This window comes from Cinclus cinclus, chromosome 11 (genome assembly GCF_963662255.1).
Source record: "Cinclus cinclus chromosome 11, bCinCin1.1, whole genome shotgun sequence".
NCBI lineage: Eukaryota > Metazoa > Chordata > Aves > Passeriformes > Cinclidae > Cinclus > Cinclus cinclus.
The window spans coordinates 19,019,923-19,038,672 of NC_085056.1; the positions used below are offsets into that span (position 1 = coordinate 19,019,923).

An 18,750-nucleotide genomic window follows, 5' to 3' on the forward strand; every position below is an offset into this window, starting at 1 on the left:
GAAATGAGATATTTATTGGAAGCAAGGGAAAAAATAGCTTTCTGGCCAAGACTGAATTTACTGTGTTTCTTCCTGTTCTGTTTTAAAGGAGTAAAGCAGTAAGGGGTGGTTGGAAACAAGAGCTCTTCATTACCTGGGTTAAAACAAGCTAAAATTTCCTGAAAAGTCCAAGGAGAGGAGAAAACATCCACTGCTGGTAAGTTACTCTTACCTGTAGAAGTGAATTCACCAGAACCAAGCTGGTCAGACTGTAACAGTAAGTTTATAAGCAGGCAAAACATTCAGGTCATGTCAAATACCAGGGGTTACTTAAGCCCTTTCCTTGGTGCCCAAGGCCAGCCCATTGCTGCTATAATCAGCCAATCCTCCCGAGTCCTCTCATTTAAATGAGAAAAATTTATGGTTGTTTATGTAGGCTTCACGCCAAGCCTGTTTCTCTGATAAGCTTCTCTGGTGCATTTGTGTCTCACATCCGATTTAGAGTCCTCTGAATACTGGAGACAGCATTCCTTGGATACTGAAAATAAATTAAAAACACAACGCTGGGCTTGAACAGAGGAATGGGAACGCTTTTGACGTGGCCCAAGCACTCAGGGCTCTTGGGAGCAGTGCTGGGAAAGCAGGCTTTTTAAAATCTTGCATTAGTCCTTTTATTTAATGATATATAATCTTCAAACTGGTCCCCCATAAACTGTAAATACGCATTATTTGAGCAAGTAATTAGTTTCAGTAGCATGAGGTAGCAGCTGTATGGTTTGGCTGCCAGACACTGCGTTTCTTCCAGCAAATGAATTTATTTGTGATATAACAATAATTACTGGAAGATTTATAAAAACTTCTCACTTCTCTGGTGCTTTGACTTCAGATCTCTACATAATTTCAAACTATTGAAAGCAGCACAGCATCACCCAGGTGAGGGAGGAGAGAAGGATTATGTCCACCTGGGCCAAGCCAGACAGGCGAAGTGATCTGTCCAAGAGGACAAGGAAGCCTTAGCAAATGGAGCAAAACCCACTGGGCTCATCCACCCCTTGGTGACCACCAACCTACCAATCCCCTCAGCTAAGAACTTTTCCTCAGTCATTTGCCAATATCCCCTGCCAGAAGAAAGCCTCAAACATGGAGTGCTGAAGTCTGCTGCAACTGCTCAATTTTATAAGTGTGAAGACAAACTTCAACAAAACAAAACAAAACAAAACAAAACAAAACAAAACAAAACAAAAAAATCTTTATTTTGTTTTGTACATGGCAAGATTCCTATGGGAAAAACCTTTTCTAGACCCAGAAGAAGTCAAAGCATCCTTAAGGTGAAGAGCGGCAGTGGAAACCTTAGATCTGTAAAATGAATTTTCAAGGTAAAACCCAGGCTGCTTTCTGGTGAAAACTTTAACATGTTTTCAGGCCATACAGACAACTCTCCCTGGAAATAAGCAGTTAACAAGAATTAAGGATGAGATTGTCACCCAGCCTGGACAGGGGGCATGGCTGAGGAGCAAAGCCAGAGCTCCCCTGTCAGACAGCACAGGAGGTGAAGGCAACAGAAGTAGCAAAAACCAGATTTCCTGATCATGCTGTGTCCTCTGCTAAGAGCTCCAGTCCTCATTAGGCTGGGCCTGCAGAGCTGGACTGAGAGCTAGCCTGGCAGGAGGGGAGAGGTCCTGTCCCTGCACTGTCACCAGGGAACAGCAGCAACAAGTCCAAGACTAGAAACAGCAGGAAAACAGGTAACAGTAATAAGAATAGAAAACTATTTTGAAGTTTGGAAAAGGAGATTTGCTGGTGAAGGACAGACTGAAGTTTCTGTGGCTGCAAAGTGGTATAATTCTGCCTCCTTGATATAGGGATGATGAGTCACCAGCAGTCCTTAGACACTGGGAAAAGCAAAAGATATGCATATCAAAACAGGAAATTACCAGGGTACAGTAAGATCTCAAACACTGCCAGAGGAGATCACCATTTTCTGAAGAAAAAGGTACTGACATGCAGTAATGATCTTGACTAAAGTCATCCATTATGCCTGTTGGAGATGGGAAACAAGAGATGCCCACACAGAAACAGTAAAAAAGTTTGAATTCTTCAGTAGCAGAGCAGACACATCAGAGCAAATGCAGGTAGAAAAAAGAAACAAGGCAGCACCTTGTGAATGGAAAACTTCCCACAGGATGCATCAGAGACAAAAGCTGAAGTTCAATCCTTCCAACACACCAGGGAAACAATCAGGTAATGGTGGCCCACAGACCACACTTTGGTCAGTCCAGAGCAGCAATGGTGAGATCAGCTCTAGGGCAGAGAAAAGGTGGAGAATCACCCAAATGCCAGGAGAGGATCCAGGTGATACATGGTTTTAGAACAGACTAAGCACACGAGAGCCTGAATGTGTTTGTACACATGGAGAGGTTTTGTATGAGGATATAATGTATTAGACAGGCACCAGGAAGGAAACCATTGCTTGGTTGTGGGTGAGAGAATGGATTCCCTGCGTGCTGAAGGACAAAACTGGTTAACTGAATGTGTGGATACAGAATTCACTTTTTGTTGAAGAACTGATGATGATCTATATTGCATAAGAAATTATTTCAGAGTTAAGTCTGCAGGTTTAGTTTTCAGACAAGCAAGGATCAAGGACACCACCCACTAAAGCACTTTTTGCACTTGGCAAAATATACAGGGACAACATACAGGAGAAACAGATCAACAGAATTACAGGAAAGCAACCCTGTGTTTCTTCTTTAATTCATTCTCTTCTCCACTTTCTCCTTACACCTGTTTTTTAATAACGCTTAAAAATTACAGAACCTGGAAATGGGAAACAGAAACATCTGCTGACAATGTCGGTGACTTGCCTGTGCTCTGTTCTGGATTGTCGGGATTTCTTCCCTTTTAAAAGACAAACTTAACAGCATCGCAAGGGAATCTCCTCTTTTGTAGAAACTGAGGTGTGTTCCAAGAAAACATTTTAAATGGCTAGAGGAAAGGTAAGAAAGAAAAAAAAAAGTAGAAGGGAAGACTGAACACCCAAAAGATATGGGTTTCAGAGAAGACCATCAAGACCTTGAGATAAATGATGCCAATATGGAAATGGGGAAATTTGACCAAATCTTGTTACTCTAGACAACAGGTGACATTTCAGACCCACAAAACTATGCAAAGAAGTGATTAGGTTCTCTGGAGTTTTTAGAGACAGAAACCTTGTTAATTAGAGCATATTTTTTGTACTTTATGTGTTTTCCAACCCTTGAAAGGATTACAGACGCTGTCAGTGAATGGTTCCACATTATGAATACAAAAATGTTCTGAAAGGAATACATCTATGGTCAGTCAATGAACACAGAAGAAAATTCCCATCATGAGTTGCCAGGCAACCCCCACCAACTAAAATAACCATCAGAAGCCATATATTTCATGCTGGAATCACTAATAGCAGAATGCAGTTGCATTTTCAAGGAAACAAGGAGACAAACCATCAGCCAACAATTGTTCACATGCCCTCTGATCATCAGCAATAGAGAAGCATTTCCCAGTTCCCTGTCAGCCAGGTACTGATCCCATCACCTTTCCCTGGGACTGAGCCTCCTGTTCTACCACAGCTGCTAATGCAGCTCTCAGAGAAGAGTGGCACTGTACCAACATACACACTCCCCCAACCAAAGCTTTAAGCACATGCATCTTCAATATCTGGGATGTCTCTGTGGAAGTAAAGCAATCAGATGAGCCACCCCTAATAAAACAGGTTCTCTCCTAAATTTAAATGAGTCGCAGAATTGAAAACATTTCATGACATAATATTTACAGCATAGTCTGTAGAAGGGACCCAGTAATGGACTGCTTTATTTCCAGCCCAGCCCACAGATCAGTGCCCTGCTGGGCCAGAGCTACCTGGGACAACAGACAGCAATGCAGAGAAATACAAAATGCCTCCTAAGATATAAAACCCAACTACATAAATTTTAAATAAAGGAGAGTTTCCTGTGTCTATCCCATCTCAAACATTTCTGATGACCTTTTTTTATCCCATTGTTATTGTACTTCTAAAGCCTGGGATATTATCAGACTAATAACAGATCAAGATAAAACATTTTTTCTAGCAACCAGTACCCAAAAGTACTTGGGCTCCTACATGGGCAAGTATCCAAGTTTGACTTTTAATTAAAATTAAATTACATTTCTTTGCTGAGACTCAGTCATGGCTCAGTCTTTGGGAAGTCCAAACCACGTGAAACCAGCTGCCATCTCTGCCATCCACAGCGAGCACCTCCCTTTCCCGAGTTGTGCACTGGGGGCTGGCAGGGCCTGCTGCTGCAGGCAGACTTGAAATGGCTTTATCCATCTGTCCTGATAGGTGTTAAATGGGAAGTGTGGGGCTGAGCACAGGCTGTAACTCATCCCAGAGATGCAGAGTGACTCAGGCAGAGCTCTGCCCTCCCGCAGCAGCAACAGGAGTTATCTCAGTGACACGTCTACAGCAGCCACAGTCAGCTGCACAGACACCAAATCCTCCCCTCCCACCCAACCTCCACACAGCGCTCGGCCTTTCCTGGGAATCACATCTCCAAGTATCTGCCCCGTGCACAACAGGACCTGCTGCCAGCTCCAGTCATGGCCTGGAAACCACCAAACACCCAAGTGGCCACAGATCCAAGCCAACCATGGGCCAGAGTCGTGGATGAGCAACAATGGCAGGGTGTGAGCTGAGGGGGTCGGGAGGGATGCTCCTACAGCACTGAGTCACTCCTCAGCTTGGCCTCTGAACACCAGGTATTAGCCAGTGCCTCTGCCAGGATTACAGACCTAAAATCCCAACATTTCAGCCTGCTCCAGTTCAACAATATGTGGTTAGAAAATGACAGGGAAAAGTGCACAAGGACATGAGCAACCCAGGAGCGTGTCACTGCACGGCCCCATGCAGCAATGCCCACGAGCCCCTCTCCCTTCTGGGCTCCTGCTGGGTTTCCTTGATGCCCGGAAGAGTTGTACCAAGTGGCTGCAGAAAGGTGAACAGATACTGAACCTGCAGCTAAGTCAGTGAAAAGCCAGCCATGAGGCACCAAGGATGAACCACTGATACAAAAACACACATTTGTACCACTGTGATTACCAACTCTAACACTGGTAGACGCGTACTGTAGAGCTCACAGATTTGACACTGAATTTTGTTTTATTTCTCGGAAAAATCACATTTACAGACAATTTAATTTGCAGCTACAAAGCAAATACTGGCAGTGTGCAATTTGGATGCAGTGACTCATGCCAAACTTATAAATACACTGCAGGGACACAACAAATACGAATTGAAAATGAATCTTCCACTGGGAATTTGGGTATTTTAAACACTCACCAACTGCTGTAAATATACACTGAAGGGACACAGCTTCCTTAAGATGTACTGTGCCTTACTACCACCAAGAGCAAACAAAGGTTCAGCTTGGGGCAGCAAATATGCAAAAGACCATTCCCAGTGTCACAAGGAACTTCTCTGGGACATGAGCAACCTCCTATTAATAGACATCCACATCCCATAGTGGCCTCAGACAAAGGCAGGTTGTGACTGTGGCCATGAACTGACTCCCTTTTCCCATCAGCTGGGGGCACGGGCTGGTTCAGAATGCTCTTCATACCCTCAGGGTAATAATAACAATACTCCCACTGTGGTTGTCCCAGTTGGGCCTTTAAAACCAGCAGCTCTGTCAGCGCTCTCTGGGATCCCCTCCCAGAGACCTGGATGACCTTGTGAAGGCTGAACAAAGTCAGCAGCACTGCCCATCATCACCTAAACTGTGACACCTTTACCACCTGTCCCTCAAAACTGAAGTGCTGTCTGGCCCCTGTGAGTGCTCCAGCCTGGCCAACCACCATCAGGGGAGAGCTGCATCCCTTCGGATGCTACAGCTGCCTTTAAGCTTCTGGTTGGTCTTCCCATGACTTTCTGTGCCTTAAAACCAGCAGCAAAAGCTCCAGTTAAAGATGAATGGCATGCTCAAGCATTTGCTTTCATGTAGGAGAGCAGAACATGTTCCTGGGTTTTATGGTAAAATTCATCTCAGCTTTGAGAGTAGAGCCTTCAAACCCTTAGCTCTGCAAAGCTCATTCCCTGACCAAAGCTCATTCCCTTACACCCTCTGAGTTACAAACAGCAAACTGATACTTCTCACTGTCGAGATCTATCTTACTGCAGTTTCTGCCATCATTGCCACTGGATTTAAAATTTTCAGCCTGAAAAAACGCTGTGGACAACGTTATGATCTGCAAACTGAAGGCACCTGGTAAGTTCTCTTCTTTAATAAGTATTAACCAGAGTCCATTAATTCCTGCAACTGTTAACCTGCACTTAATTCACACAAGCAATCTGGCATTACAGCAATTAGCCTTCAAGAAATCCTGTCATGCTCTGAAATACTAGCAAGAGGAATTCGATGATGAGCTGTTCAGGCAGATATTTTTCAGCTCTTGTCTTCCACAAGCAAAATTTGCAATTGAACTCCTGCCAAAGCCATGATTTTATACTTAACAGAAGGGATGGATTATGTTGTTGCCAGAATTAATATCTGTTATTTAAAACTCAGCAAAGCAATTTCACATATGACTAATATAACATACTTAAACACATCTAAGTGCTTTGCTGAATCAAGGCCTAAAAGAGATTCTGTTGGTATCAGGGCTGAGACAGAATCTGCATTTAAAAACCACCCTAACAAGGTTCAGTTGTTTCCCCTAAGAGATTGTGAATAAAGATCCACATTGAAATACCTGATCTCAGGAAATCAGATCACTTTGGCTTCTACCTTACCTGAAGAGAATTATTTGACCTCTGAAAAAAGCTGTCTAAGGAGCACGGCTTTAGGAAGAAGGCTGTAGGGTTTACAGAGATGTGCCAAAATCTCCTGACAGAGCAAGGATCTGAGATGCTGAACTTGCTCAGTTATGGGAGCAAGGCTCAGCCATCCAGAGCTCACTGAATACATCTGACAGGTAGAAAAGCAGCACATAAAACGTGCCAAATAAGTCATCTACACTTCCTTTACATGTTAATTCTAATCTCAGCTTACTGGTGAAATCTTTTTTTTTTTTTTGAGGAAATCCTGTACAACTCTGAATCAATACGTTGCTGAGGGTTTTTCCCAAAGCTGCCAGAACCTAGGAAGGCAATTAAGAGATTTACCATCTGAGCACTTTACCAAAATGTCTAGAGGGGACAGAAGTCTCCTGTTTATTTACTGTGTACCTGAAATACTTTCTCATCTTTCCACATTCATGTCCTCAAGCAGGAAACCACTCTCACTGCAGGAGACCCCAGTAACCCCCATTCTATCCTTACACCTCTACACTGGCAAGGCTGGAGCCTCCACAGAGGTGCCCTCAGCTGAGAGGCTGGTTTTGGTTTTCATCTTAATTACAAGCAACACAAAGCCCCCAGCAATGATGTGATAAACAATGGTGGGAGTGGGAAAGGACAGCACGGGGAGTTCCTGGGAAGGCACAGGATGGCCTGTCCTGGCACACGCTGCCCTCTTCAACCAGGACACCCTGACAGATGGCACCTGGCACTGAAACTGAAGATAAGCTCAAAGAAGTTCCTAAGAAAGGGCTCTGACTCAGGCAGAATTTCCACTTCTCTGCAAAACTGCACTTGTCTTTGCTGAGTTGAAAACACTCACTGCTAAGTGATGAAATGAGGCCTTGGAGGCTCCATCATTCATTATCACATTTCAGCCTGAGTGGTCTCCAAACCACAATTTTTCCCAAGGGTTTGAAATATTTTATTTATTTATTAACTCTAGCTGGTTAAGTATTGAGCCCTTATCTAAATCAGACATCTCCAGGTACAGAATTACCGTCCTTTGGTTATTGCGTTTTACTTTCTACAACCATCCTATTGAAAGTAAAACTGAAAACTGCTAGAGGTGAGCTCAAATAATTCTTGTTATTTGAGGGTAAAAACGACAGACAATCCTGTGCTCCTATTCTCACATTTCTAATTTGCACTGGGCTGGCATGGCCAGGTTTTGGTGGTGGGGTGGCTTTGTGAGAAGCTGCCAGAAGCTTCCCCTGTGTCCAGCAGAGCCAAATTTGGGCCCATCAGTGACAGTGGCAGCACCTCTGGGGAACATTTAGGAAGAGGGAGGAAATCCCCATGGAATTGCAGCTGGGTGAGAGCAGTGAGGATATGTGAGAGGAGCAGCTCTGCAAACCCCCAGGGCAGGAGGGGCAGGAGCTGCTCCAGGTGCTGGAGCAGAGGTTCCCCCAAGCCCGGGCTGCACCCAGGGAGAGGCAGCTGTGCCCCTGCAGCCCACGGGGTCCAGCATGGAGCAGAGATCCCCCCGCAGCCCCTGGAGAGCCCCACACAGGAGCAGGGGGTGCCTGAAGGAGGCTGTGACCCCGGGAACTCCACGCTGGAGCAGCTCCTGGCAGGACCTGAGGCCCTGTGGAGAGAGGAGCCCAAGCTGGAACAGGTTTGCTGGCTGGAGCTGTGACCCCACAGGGGACCTGGGCTGGAGCAGCTCCTGAAGGAATGACTGCAGCCATGGAAAGGACCAGGCTGGAGCAGCTCCTGAAGGACTGACTGCAGCCATGGAAAGGACCAGGCTGGAGCAGCTCCTGAAGGACTGACTGCAGCCATGGAAAGGACCAGGCTGGAGCAGCTCATGGAGATCACTGTCTCCTGTGGGAGGGACCCCACACTGGAGCACAAGAAGAGTGTGAGGAGACCTTTCCCTGAGGAAGAAGGAGCAGCAGAGACAACCTGGGATGAGCTGAGCACAGCCCCCATTCCCCATCTCCCTGCACCAATGGGGGAGAGGTGGAGAAAGCTGGGAGTAAAGTTAAACTCAGGAAGGAAGGAGAGGCAAGGAGAAGGTGGTTTAAGATTTAGTTTTATTTCTCATTATCCAGCTCTGATTTGATTGGTAATGAATTAATTCGCCCCCAGTCAAGCCTGTTTTTCCGTCAGTAACTGGTGAGGGATCTCCATCCTGACTCAAGAGACTTTCCTTACATTTTCTCTCCCTGTCCAGCTGAGGAGGGCAAGGATGGAGAGGCTCTGGTGGGCGCCTGGTGTCCAGGAAGGGCCAGCCACCACATAAATATGCACAGGAACTACAGCACAGACACTGGTGTAGGCAGAGAGAATGAATGGACTTCTCTACTCTCCTATCAAAGGCTCAGAAGGAGCACCAGTGTGTGTGTTGTAACCCCTCACCTAACAAAGATCATTAATGATCACCCAATTACCCAAAGCTTGGCTCAACTTAAAAACATTTTCCAAAGGGACATTTGGTTTTAATTTTAAAACAAAGAATAGAGAATCTGCCACTTCTCTTGCTATTTTGTTCCAGCAGTTAATCATCCTCATTGTCAAAAAACTGTCTTTGATATCCTATTTGATTTGTGCAATTTCAGCCCCCAGGAAAGATCTGTCTTGTGTTTGTTCCTAGTATATATGAGACCACTTTCTAATGCTGTTTTACGGTTCATGTACTTGGAAGCTCCAGCCACATGTCCTTCCCATAATTTCAGATACCCAAAATACACTGGGCTCTCGTGATTACCTTTTCTCCAGCCTTTAATCATCTATTTAAATTCTTCAGGGCTCTCTCTGGCTACTGTCATTTATTTAAAGGTGGGTACCAAACCTACATCTCAGGATTCTCACACAGGTCTTAGTAATGTCACAAGATTAACTCCCTGCTCATTAACTGCAGTCCTGTGAGAAGTCTCCCTTTGGTTGCTTGAGCTCCTGTAAAGCCATTTCAGCACCATTCTCAGGGGTTCTCAAGTTCCTACAGACAGGACCTGCATGCCTTTGTCCCAGGGTTTGGATCTACTGGCACTGCACTGACCCCTCTGGGTTTTCCATGGGTTGCACAACAGAAAATACGTTGAGAAATGAAAGAGTTAATGCAACACCATCCTCCTAGCTACACTCACACTGATGGTATTTCAGAGGTGAGTTGAGAGGAAAAGCTCTGCTTTGGACTTGTAATGGTTTGAATTTGCCAGTTTGAAATCTCCTGGCCAATACACCAATTTATGTGGTGGGTCTAGTACTGGTTAAATCACCAGTGCACCCACTAGAATTATTTACTCATTTCCTGCTGTGAGATAGGGTTAGAAGGGAAGGCAAAGCAGGCTCAAACTTTGAAGGGTATAAGAAAACTTTATTAACAGAAACTAAAAGAAAAAATAATAAAAACCAGAATAAAACCTTTAGAACACTCATCCTCTCCCTACACCCTCTTTTCTCTCACACTGACAATGTACAGAAACAAATCAGTTTACCATCTCTAAAATAGCCTTCCTCTAATTTACTTTGGTAGGAGTCTCTCTTGTCCATCTATGGAGACTTCTCCACAAGAAAACAGTTCTCTCGTGGTTTCAATGTCACAGTGAATCAGCTGCCTGGGAGAATGGACATCTGATCACTGTGTAAAAGTCCCTTTCCTCACAACTGTTTTTGAAGACCATGTCAAATTACGGGGTGCTACTTTTAAGGATTTTGAGCAGTTCAGAGCAAAGTTCTCTTCATCTAGCTCTGAGATCATCTTCAGCTCTGGGAAGAGAGATCTTCTTCTTCCCTGGATAAAAGAGTCTTCATCACTATTTTCTCTCTCCCTGGTTAAACTTCTCATGGGATCACATCTACTTCAACACCTGCTTACTTCAACATGAATGCGTTTGCTCCTGTCTACAATGAGAATGCTCCACCTCCCATACTTTTCATGAGTTACAGGGAAAAAAAGTCTGATATATATCAATCATATCTTCTCCATAGCTTACAAGAGAATTTCAGTCCAAGACATCTCCACACTCCCTCCCATCAGGTACCTGATTCTTCATTCTTGTCCGACCTCAATGTCTTCATGCTGTTTCTGTATGTATTTTCATCTCTGTCCTTCTGCCCTATTCTTTCAGCCAGGAGAGAGAATGGATGTTTTCAGATTTCATCTGTGAAAGAGTTAATATCTTGCCTGGGCAGCGGCTGGACCAGTTGGGGTTGAGTATTCCAGGCCACAATGGGGGCTGGGCCAGGATAGCAGGGGCCCAGTGAGGAACAGTGGTGGTTGCTCTGGCTGCATGGCTGTTTTCAGACTTCTGCTGCATTGAGTGCCGGGGGGTCCAACCCGGCCCCCCGCGAGCGGCGCTGGCCGCGGTGGAGCTGGGCTGGCCCAGCCCGGAGCTCGGCCCAGGCTGGCAGCAGGGCAAGGCTCAATGTCAGCTAGGTGTGAGCAGCGCCAGCATTTCAGCCATGCTGTGGGTCCGCCCGCCGTGCTGGGACAGGAACCCAGCCCTGCCAGTGCTGCAGCAGAGGCAGGGCCCAGCTCAACCTGGCTCGGCCCAGCTCAGCCCAGCCCAGCTCAGCCCAGCCCAGCTCAGCCCAGCCCAGCTCAGCCCAGCCTAGCTCAGCCCAGCCCAGCTTGGCTCAGCTCAGCCCGGCTCCCCGGGCCGTGCAGGCCTGGCCCAGCCCTGGCCCAGCCTCCCGCCCGCCTGGCCTGTCACCTGCACTCAGAGTTTCCCGGGGTTTGTTCATTTTAAAATGTGTGTTCACAGAGGCGGGTTCAACTGCCTCAGTGGTTTAACAGGTTGCCAGTTCCCAAAACCAATCACCGACTGGTCTTTGTCAGACACAGAGGAAGCTCTCAGCATCTCCTCTCAGAAAAAATAATTTCCATGGATGTCTTCTTCCCTCCTCACCAAACGTCGTATGTGCAAAACCAGCAGAGGAGTCACCCTTGAACTCAGCTGAGCCTGAGCTTTGCTCCGGTGCTTTAGCTGTCCTGGGGCACCGCTGTCCCCGTGGCAGCACAGCCCCTTTCCAGTGCCTGCCCAAGGAAGTGCCCAAACACTCCCCTGCCAATGGGGTTGTACCACAGGTCGCAAACAGAAGGAAATCCAAGCACTTCTCACTGCTGAGCTGTCCTGGTGGGCCCTCCAGCCCAGAGCAGCACAGTGAGAGGCTCACAAGACAACCTGGAGCATCTCCCTGTGCGGTGGGAAGCTCATGGCAAGCTGCCTGTATAGCCAAATTCCAGGGCACTGAAGGGTGGGGCAAACAATGCTTCAAGTGGACATGTCTCAAGTTGCCTCGTGGTAGGTGAACACTGGCCACACACATCTCTCCAGAAGAGTCAGAGAAGCTTGTTATGTGTTTAAATAATTGAGCTGTGTTTGTATTTTGCTCTTAAAATACACTTCTTGTCCCTTATACACTTTTCTAAGGAACAGTGACGTGCATACAGAACCCCATGGTAGCAAACATGCAGCCTGAGTACTTAAAAATAACATTTCTGCCCCAGAGAGGAAGCTGGAATTCACCCATGCAATTAGGTTAGGTTAATGCTGTGGATAGACATTATCTGATATCCTGTTTTGTAATCCTTTGCTAAGCAGGATGCTGTTCACTTTGGGAGCCAACAAGACAGCTACTCAATTACTGGGAGACCTGAGCAAAGTCACGAGCAATCCCTGAGGGTTTGAGATGAGTTCAACCCCGCATCTGGTAATGGTCCAGAGTCATTTAGAAAGGTCACTAAATTCTACATCCAGGTTGAAGGTTTCTTTAAACCAATATTTATCAGTACAAATCTCAGGAGAAAACACAACACTTCTGTCAGAAGTGAACTTTACAATGTTCTTCTGATTATCAACTTACTTGGTTTTATGCCAATAATATTTTACCCTTTTTCTAATCCTTAATTAATCCTTTTTATAAACAATCTGTGCTCAGCACATTCTACTCAGAATCAATCTTTTGCTGATATCTATCATAACAAGATCTTCAATATCCAGGCAAATATTTTCATATATAAGGAACCTCACTAGACGTGTGCATAAAACAAGAAAAATCATCTGACTCCTGAAAATTGAGCTCTCACACTTCCCTTGAGCTTGGTGGGAATTTGTGAGTTCTCAGCAGTTACAGACAAGACACTGAGGGAGTCTCCAACTTAAGTTCATAATGCCTGACTTAAAGCACACTTCTGAAAATGCTGCCCTGAATTTTCCATTTCCCCTGGCAAAGCCAGGGCTTCCCCAAATCAGACACAGAAACATCTCTTTCAGATTAAAAGGGAAACCTAAAAAGGTCCTGAGAACAGCAAGGAGGAAACTGTGATTTATCGTCTAGTTTTCCCCCACAAAAATAAAATCTTGTACTAGCATAAGACATTTCAACACACAGTTTCTATTTGTTCTTGTCACATTCAACCATAAGTGAACAATTTTGAGCAGTGTGCATACACAGAAATGACAAATACACATGCCTGACTAGACTTGCATTTGCAAATAGAAAGTGACAAAAAATGGTTTTGGCTGAACAAGTGTTACCATTTTTTCCTATAAAAATGATACATGCACAATACAGTTCCATAAATGCAAGTGATTCAAAGCACCTAGTGCTTCTAACAGCCAGGTTGAAGCCATTTTGTAAATGCAGCCCTTCAAACAACAAAAAACTACTTTTCTGGGCTGCTGCTTAGGAAAACACCATTGAGCACTTACAGATGGCAAATAAAAAACAACTTTTGAAGCTGGAGCCCTGCGTGGGAATTTTGCCTGGGGAGGCAGGCAGGCTGAGGTCTCACTTTGTACACTGGTTGCTAAAGGAAGCCGCAGAGCAAGGGCACGGCAGATCTGACTTACCACAAGAGCAGCACGTGAAGCAGTTGGTATGATAGAGGTTACCCATTGCTTGGCAAGCCTGGCTCGCTCCATACACACCTTTTCCACATTTTATACAAATACCTACAAAGCAGAAAGAGAATCAAAGTTAAAATCCTCCGCAGCTCCTGAGAACAGTTCCAGGTCATTGATTCACAACACTCATGATACCCCCATTGGGCCCTAAATCAATGAGCTCCTCACCCTGAATAGATTCAAGTACCCAAGAGAGCAGAAGGCAGTTGCAGTGAAACAAGTGCATGGAAATTAACCCAAAATTAAGGGGGGCCAAGCTTCTGCTGGTGTTACAGTGCAGGGAGACTGAGGCTGGCTACAGACAGAACCCCAGAGGAGGCAGGTGCAGCCAGAAAGGACAGAGATATCCACACACTCCCTGCAAAGAACTGCCAGCCCAAGAAATGATTTAGTGAGACCTTCACAACAAAGTGCTCCACCACATGACAGTCAACAACCACTGATAAAACAATTCAGTCCAAGCCCAAAAGATTTCTCCTTGGCCCTCTCCACAAACACAACCTCAAGCACGTTTGTCTGCAGTGAAAGCCACTGGGAAAAATGGATCTGTCAGTCACGCTTAGTAATTGTTTTAATTCCCCATGAACAGAGGATGTAACCTCATAAACACAACCTGGCATCTTATCACACAGAACAGCAAAGCCTCTGCCTCCCTTTTGGTGTGAGGGCAGAAAATCAGGCTGGCAGTTGAGCTTCAGTGGACCCAGAAATTCACCTTTACTGCCCACGCCTGCTCCTGGTGACGGCAGGGATGACTCCCAGTCAGGAGGCCAAGGCACCAGGAGCCAACAAGTCAGTGGTCAGCTCTACACATGGCAAACTCACAGGGAATGTCACGATTTCAGTAAGCTCGACAAAGAGGGTTCTTAGGGATGGTTTTATTTTGGGGGAGTATTTAAAGCTATTTCCTCAAAGGGATTTTTTGTTTTGTTTTGTTTTTTTTAGAGTCTTTAGCCTACGCATTTATTTCTACCTATGCATAACCTCTCTAAATTCAAACCAAAGAAGGGAATTAATTCAAGCATCACTTCGGTTTTGTCTCCCTATGAAGAAGAACTTAAACTCTGGGGAAGTTAGATTCCTTCTGTCACACAATTGGGACAACTGATTTTTAAGTTTTTCTGAGATGTCAATAGGTCTCTATTCAATGCTAGCAGGACAGTCCATCAAGACAAGGCTGGTGATATTTTTAAATACTACAGTAGAAAATAAAAATGGAGATTTTTTTTGCTTCAAACAGCTCTAAAGAAATTGCTGTGTTCCTTGTGTTGTTTGAGGCTCTATTTCTACAAGTTCATGCAGAAGCCTGGCATTAGTCATTAGCACCAAGAGAACTGCTAAGACACCTAAGAGCCCAGGAACTGCAGAACTACAAAACTGGGCTTTTATCTTCCAGAATTCTACCCTGTTGTGCTGTGAACATTCTGTGTAAGTACATGCAAAATAAAAAATGCAAATTCTTTTGGGAAAGATCAGCATGCTATGAACAGGTGTCCCCCTCTCCTGGGGGAGACATCCTGGGAGACATCCCTCCATGAACTTCTCCAGTGTGAGAGCTTCCACAGGCTGCAGTCCTTCAGGAGCTGTTCCAGCCTGGTCCTTTCCATGGCTGCAGTCATTCCTTCAGGAGCTGCTCCAGCCTGGTCCTTTCCATGGCTGCAGTCAGTCCTTCAGGAGCTGCTCCAGCCTGGTCCTTTCCATGGCTGCAGTCATTCCTTCAGGAGCTGCTCCAGCCTGGTCCTTTCCATGGCTGCAGTCAGTCCTTCAGGAGCTGCTCCAGCCTGGTCCTTTCCATGGCTGCAGTCATTCCTTCAGGAGCTGCTCCAGCCCAGGTCCCCTGTGGGGTCACAGCTCCAGCCAGCAAACTGTTCCAGTTTGGGCTCCTCTCTCCACAGGGCCTCAGGTCCTGCCAGGAGCTGCTCCAGCGTGGAGTTCCCGGGGTCACAGCCTCCTTCAGGCACCCCCTGCTCCTGTGTGGGGCTCTCCAGGGGCTGTGGGGGGATCTCTGCTCCATGCTGGACCCCGTGGGCTGCAGGGGCACAGCTGCCTCTCCCTGGGTGCAGCCCGGGCTTGGGGGAACCTCAGCTCCAGCACCTGGAGCAGCTCCTGCCCCTCCTGCCCTGGGGGTTTGCAGAGCTGCTCCTCTCACATATCCTCACTGCTCTCACCCAGCTGCAATTCCATGGGGATTTCCTCCCTCTTCCTGAATGTTCCCCAGAGGTGCTGCCACTGTCACTGATGGGCCCGAATTTGGCTCTGCTGGACACAGGGGAAGCTTCTGGCAGCTTCTCACAAAGCCACTCCACCACCAAAACCTGGCCATGCCAGCCCAGTGCAACAAACCTTTTCTAAAATTGAAGTGTTTCATTTGACAGCACCATCAACACAGCCACCAGTACAATCTGTGGAATATGATCAGATTAATTGGAATACTGGCAAGTTTAAAAAAAGTATATTTCCTATACTACGAATTCCAGTACTGACATGGAAAGACCATTCATTAAATCACAGGTCTTATCATTGTTTATACCTTTAACTCCCTCATTTCATGTCATGAAGGGACATGCCTTTCATTCAGCTGGCTCAACATCCTGGCACAGTGTTGCCATTTTAGACTATTTGTCAAATGAAATGATAAATTTAAAACCCAATACATCCATTAATATTTTTTAAAATCTTAAGCCTGATTTCAGAAATTTAGGGAAGCAAAAACAATAAGATAACAGCTACCGAAGCTAAACCTAGTGAGACAAACTAGCTGCCATCCAGATCCATCAGTTTATTGCAAACTTGTTAAGGAAATGCCAGTCCTTGGGCAAGCTCAGCCCTGACACAAGAAATGGGAATTTCAGAACATTTGTTGTCTTATCCAAGGCTGCCAAGTCTATTCATTTATTTGTAACCAAATATTATGGAAAACATCTTTTATTTGCCATTAGTTAAAGCTTAACTGATCAAAGACGGCTATTGATTGCTGTGGACACTGTGACTGAAAGAGATGTTCTGTGAGCCAGCAGCTGCAGGAATTCCTCACTCCTGGCAGCAGAACAGAGCCCAGGACCCTGCTGCTGTCCCACCACATCCCTGGGGTTCTGCAGGGACCCTGGGGTAGGAGGGGCTGCACAGAGCAGAGGGGGCACACCTGGAACGAGCCAGTGTCACCTCAGCATTAGGCCCTGGTCCAACATCTCATTTCACTCTTGGGTGTGGGGACAGAGCAGCCCCTTCAGAGCCCCCCCAGCTCCTGGGCTCTCCTTGCTCACCTTTTCATGCCAACACTGGCAGCTGTTGATGATCTGGCTGGCTGGCAGATTACACTGACAGAACTATTCCCATCTGCAATTACAGCTATTCAAAGAGCAGGAATCCAGTCTGTAACTCTGGCAATTCTGGCTCTGAGCTCTTGTGCACAAATCTACTACAGTCCTAAGTGCTTTGATAAATGAAAGTTATTACCTCATTTCTTTGCCATTGCTGCACTGAACCATCAGAAGCAAAAGAAGGATTTATTGTGGATGTTAAACTCGCACTGGCCTCTCCAAGCAAGTGATTTGTTAGGAGCAGCTGTCAGTTTGTTAACTTGTCTTCTCCAAGAGAGTAGTCATTAACTTCAGGAATGAATGACCACAGAGATGATTAGCATACTAAAAAAAGTGTATGTAAAATTCCAGAAGTGTATTTTGGAAAATATATATGCAGCTGCAGTGTGAGCTCATGACTGTCTAGGAAAAGCCCTAGTTACATGGCTGCTCAGGTCTGCTTTTCCACCAGTCACTGCCCAGACTGCACATTGTGGGCTTGTGAAGCCCTGACACAACAGCTACGTCACTTCCCCCCCCCTTCCCCAGATTTAATTCCAAGGCTTCTTAAACCACCTGTGAAGAATGTTCTGCTGCAGAGCAAGCATGTCTCGTTTCTGACGCTTCCCTTGCCATGATCAGGTCAACTTCTGCCTTCATATGATTCCTTGCCCCTCCTGACACCTCGATTCTGAGCAGTCAGCTGTACCCCAGATCTTTAACACATCAGCTGCTATGTTTCTACCCAGGTCATCAGCTGTCCTACAGATCTGGTGCCTCTATCCAGAAAAAGACATTACAAGATGTTGCATATACTCAAAGTTGCCATGAAGGTTGGCTGAGGCAGGAGCACAGCATCACAGCAGTCTTTGGCTGGGGTGGAGATACGTTCACACCCTCGAAGACCATAGAGACTGAACAAACACCCCGTGGAGTGCAGCAAAAGACCATCAACAAAAACGGTACCAGAAAGAGAAGGAGCTCCCACAGACTCCCTGCTGGACTCCAGCACATGGCCAATGCTCCCCACACCTTTAACCACTCCACTTCACTGAGCTTGACCACATCAGTGAGAACATCATCTTTGGACATCAGCCAGGCAAGCCTCCAGCACTGCATGGTGACAGAGCTGGCAGAGGCACAATGCTCCCTGGTAACTCCTACACCAGCAAACGTGGGTATCAGCACCAGCAGAAGATCAGACAGGTATTTTCTGATGTGTTCAGTGACTTTGCTCCAGACTTGAGACCAAATGCAATGCATTATAATTAGCAAAGGTATCAGCAACAACCTATTTCTCAGCTTGCTGGTACTTGTTAGAGTTCCCTGTAGTAGCCTGTGCATTACAAGAAGTTCAGTTTGGGACCTGGACATCAGATCCTACAATGCTCTTTTAGCCATGCCAGTACAGGCTGCTGCTTCATACAGACTTCACCAGGAAGCCAGAACTAGGAAAAAAGACTGATAAATGCCATGCATATCATGACAGATATTTAACCACCTTTTAGCCATGCTTTGTCCTCAAACACAGGTGGAATTCAGCCTGTGCCTGATGCCATCCTTATGTAACCTAAAGGCAAAGGTTTAGCATGAATGCAAGAAAAATGGTACCACGTGGCCTCAACTGCAGCAGGCACAGCTGTGTGAGCTGGGAGAATCCAGCTACCACAGACTGAGCACCATGGCCCGGGCACGAGCTGCAGCTTTACAGTCTTACAGCCACACCATCCCTCCAGGATAACTGCTACACGCTGCCTGCAGTAGG

General features: G+C 46.1%; 1 protein-coding gene across 1 annotated transcript in view; it reads right to left on the reverse strand.

Annotated features, from left to right (window-relative positions):
• Window positions 1–18,750, reverse strand: part of WTIP (WT1 interacting protein) — an 81,630-nt gene that overhangs the window by 37,326 nt on the left and 25,554 nt on the right. The window contains exon 2 of the mRNA XM_062499966.1: window positions 13,633–13,734. Coding sequence (XP_062355950.1) covers window positions 13,633–13,734 — 102 coding nt within the window. The remainder of the gene's footprint in view (window positions 1–13,632; window positions 13,735–18,750) is intronic.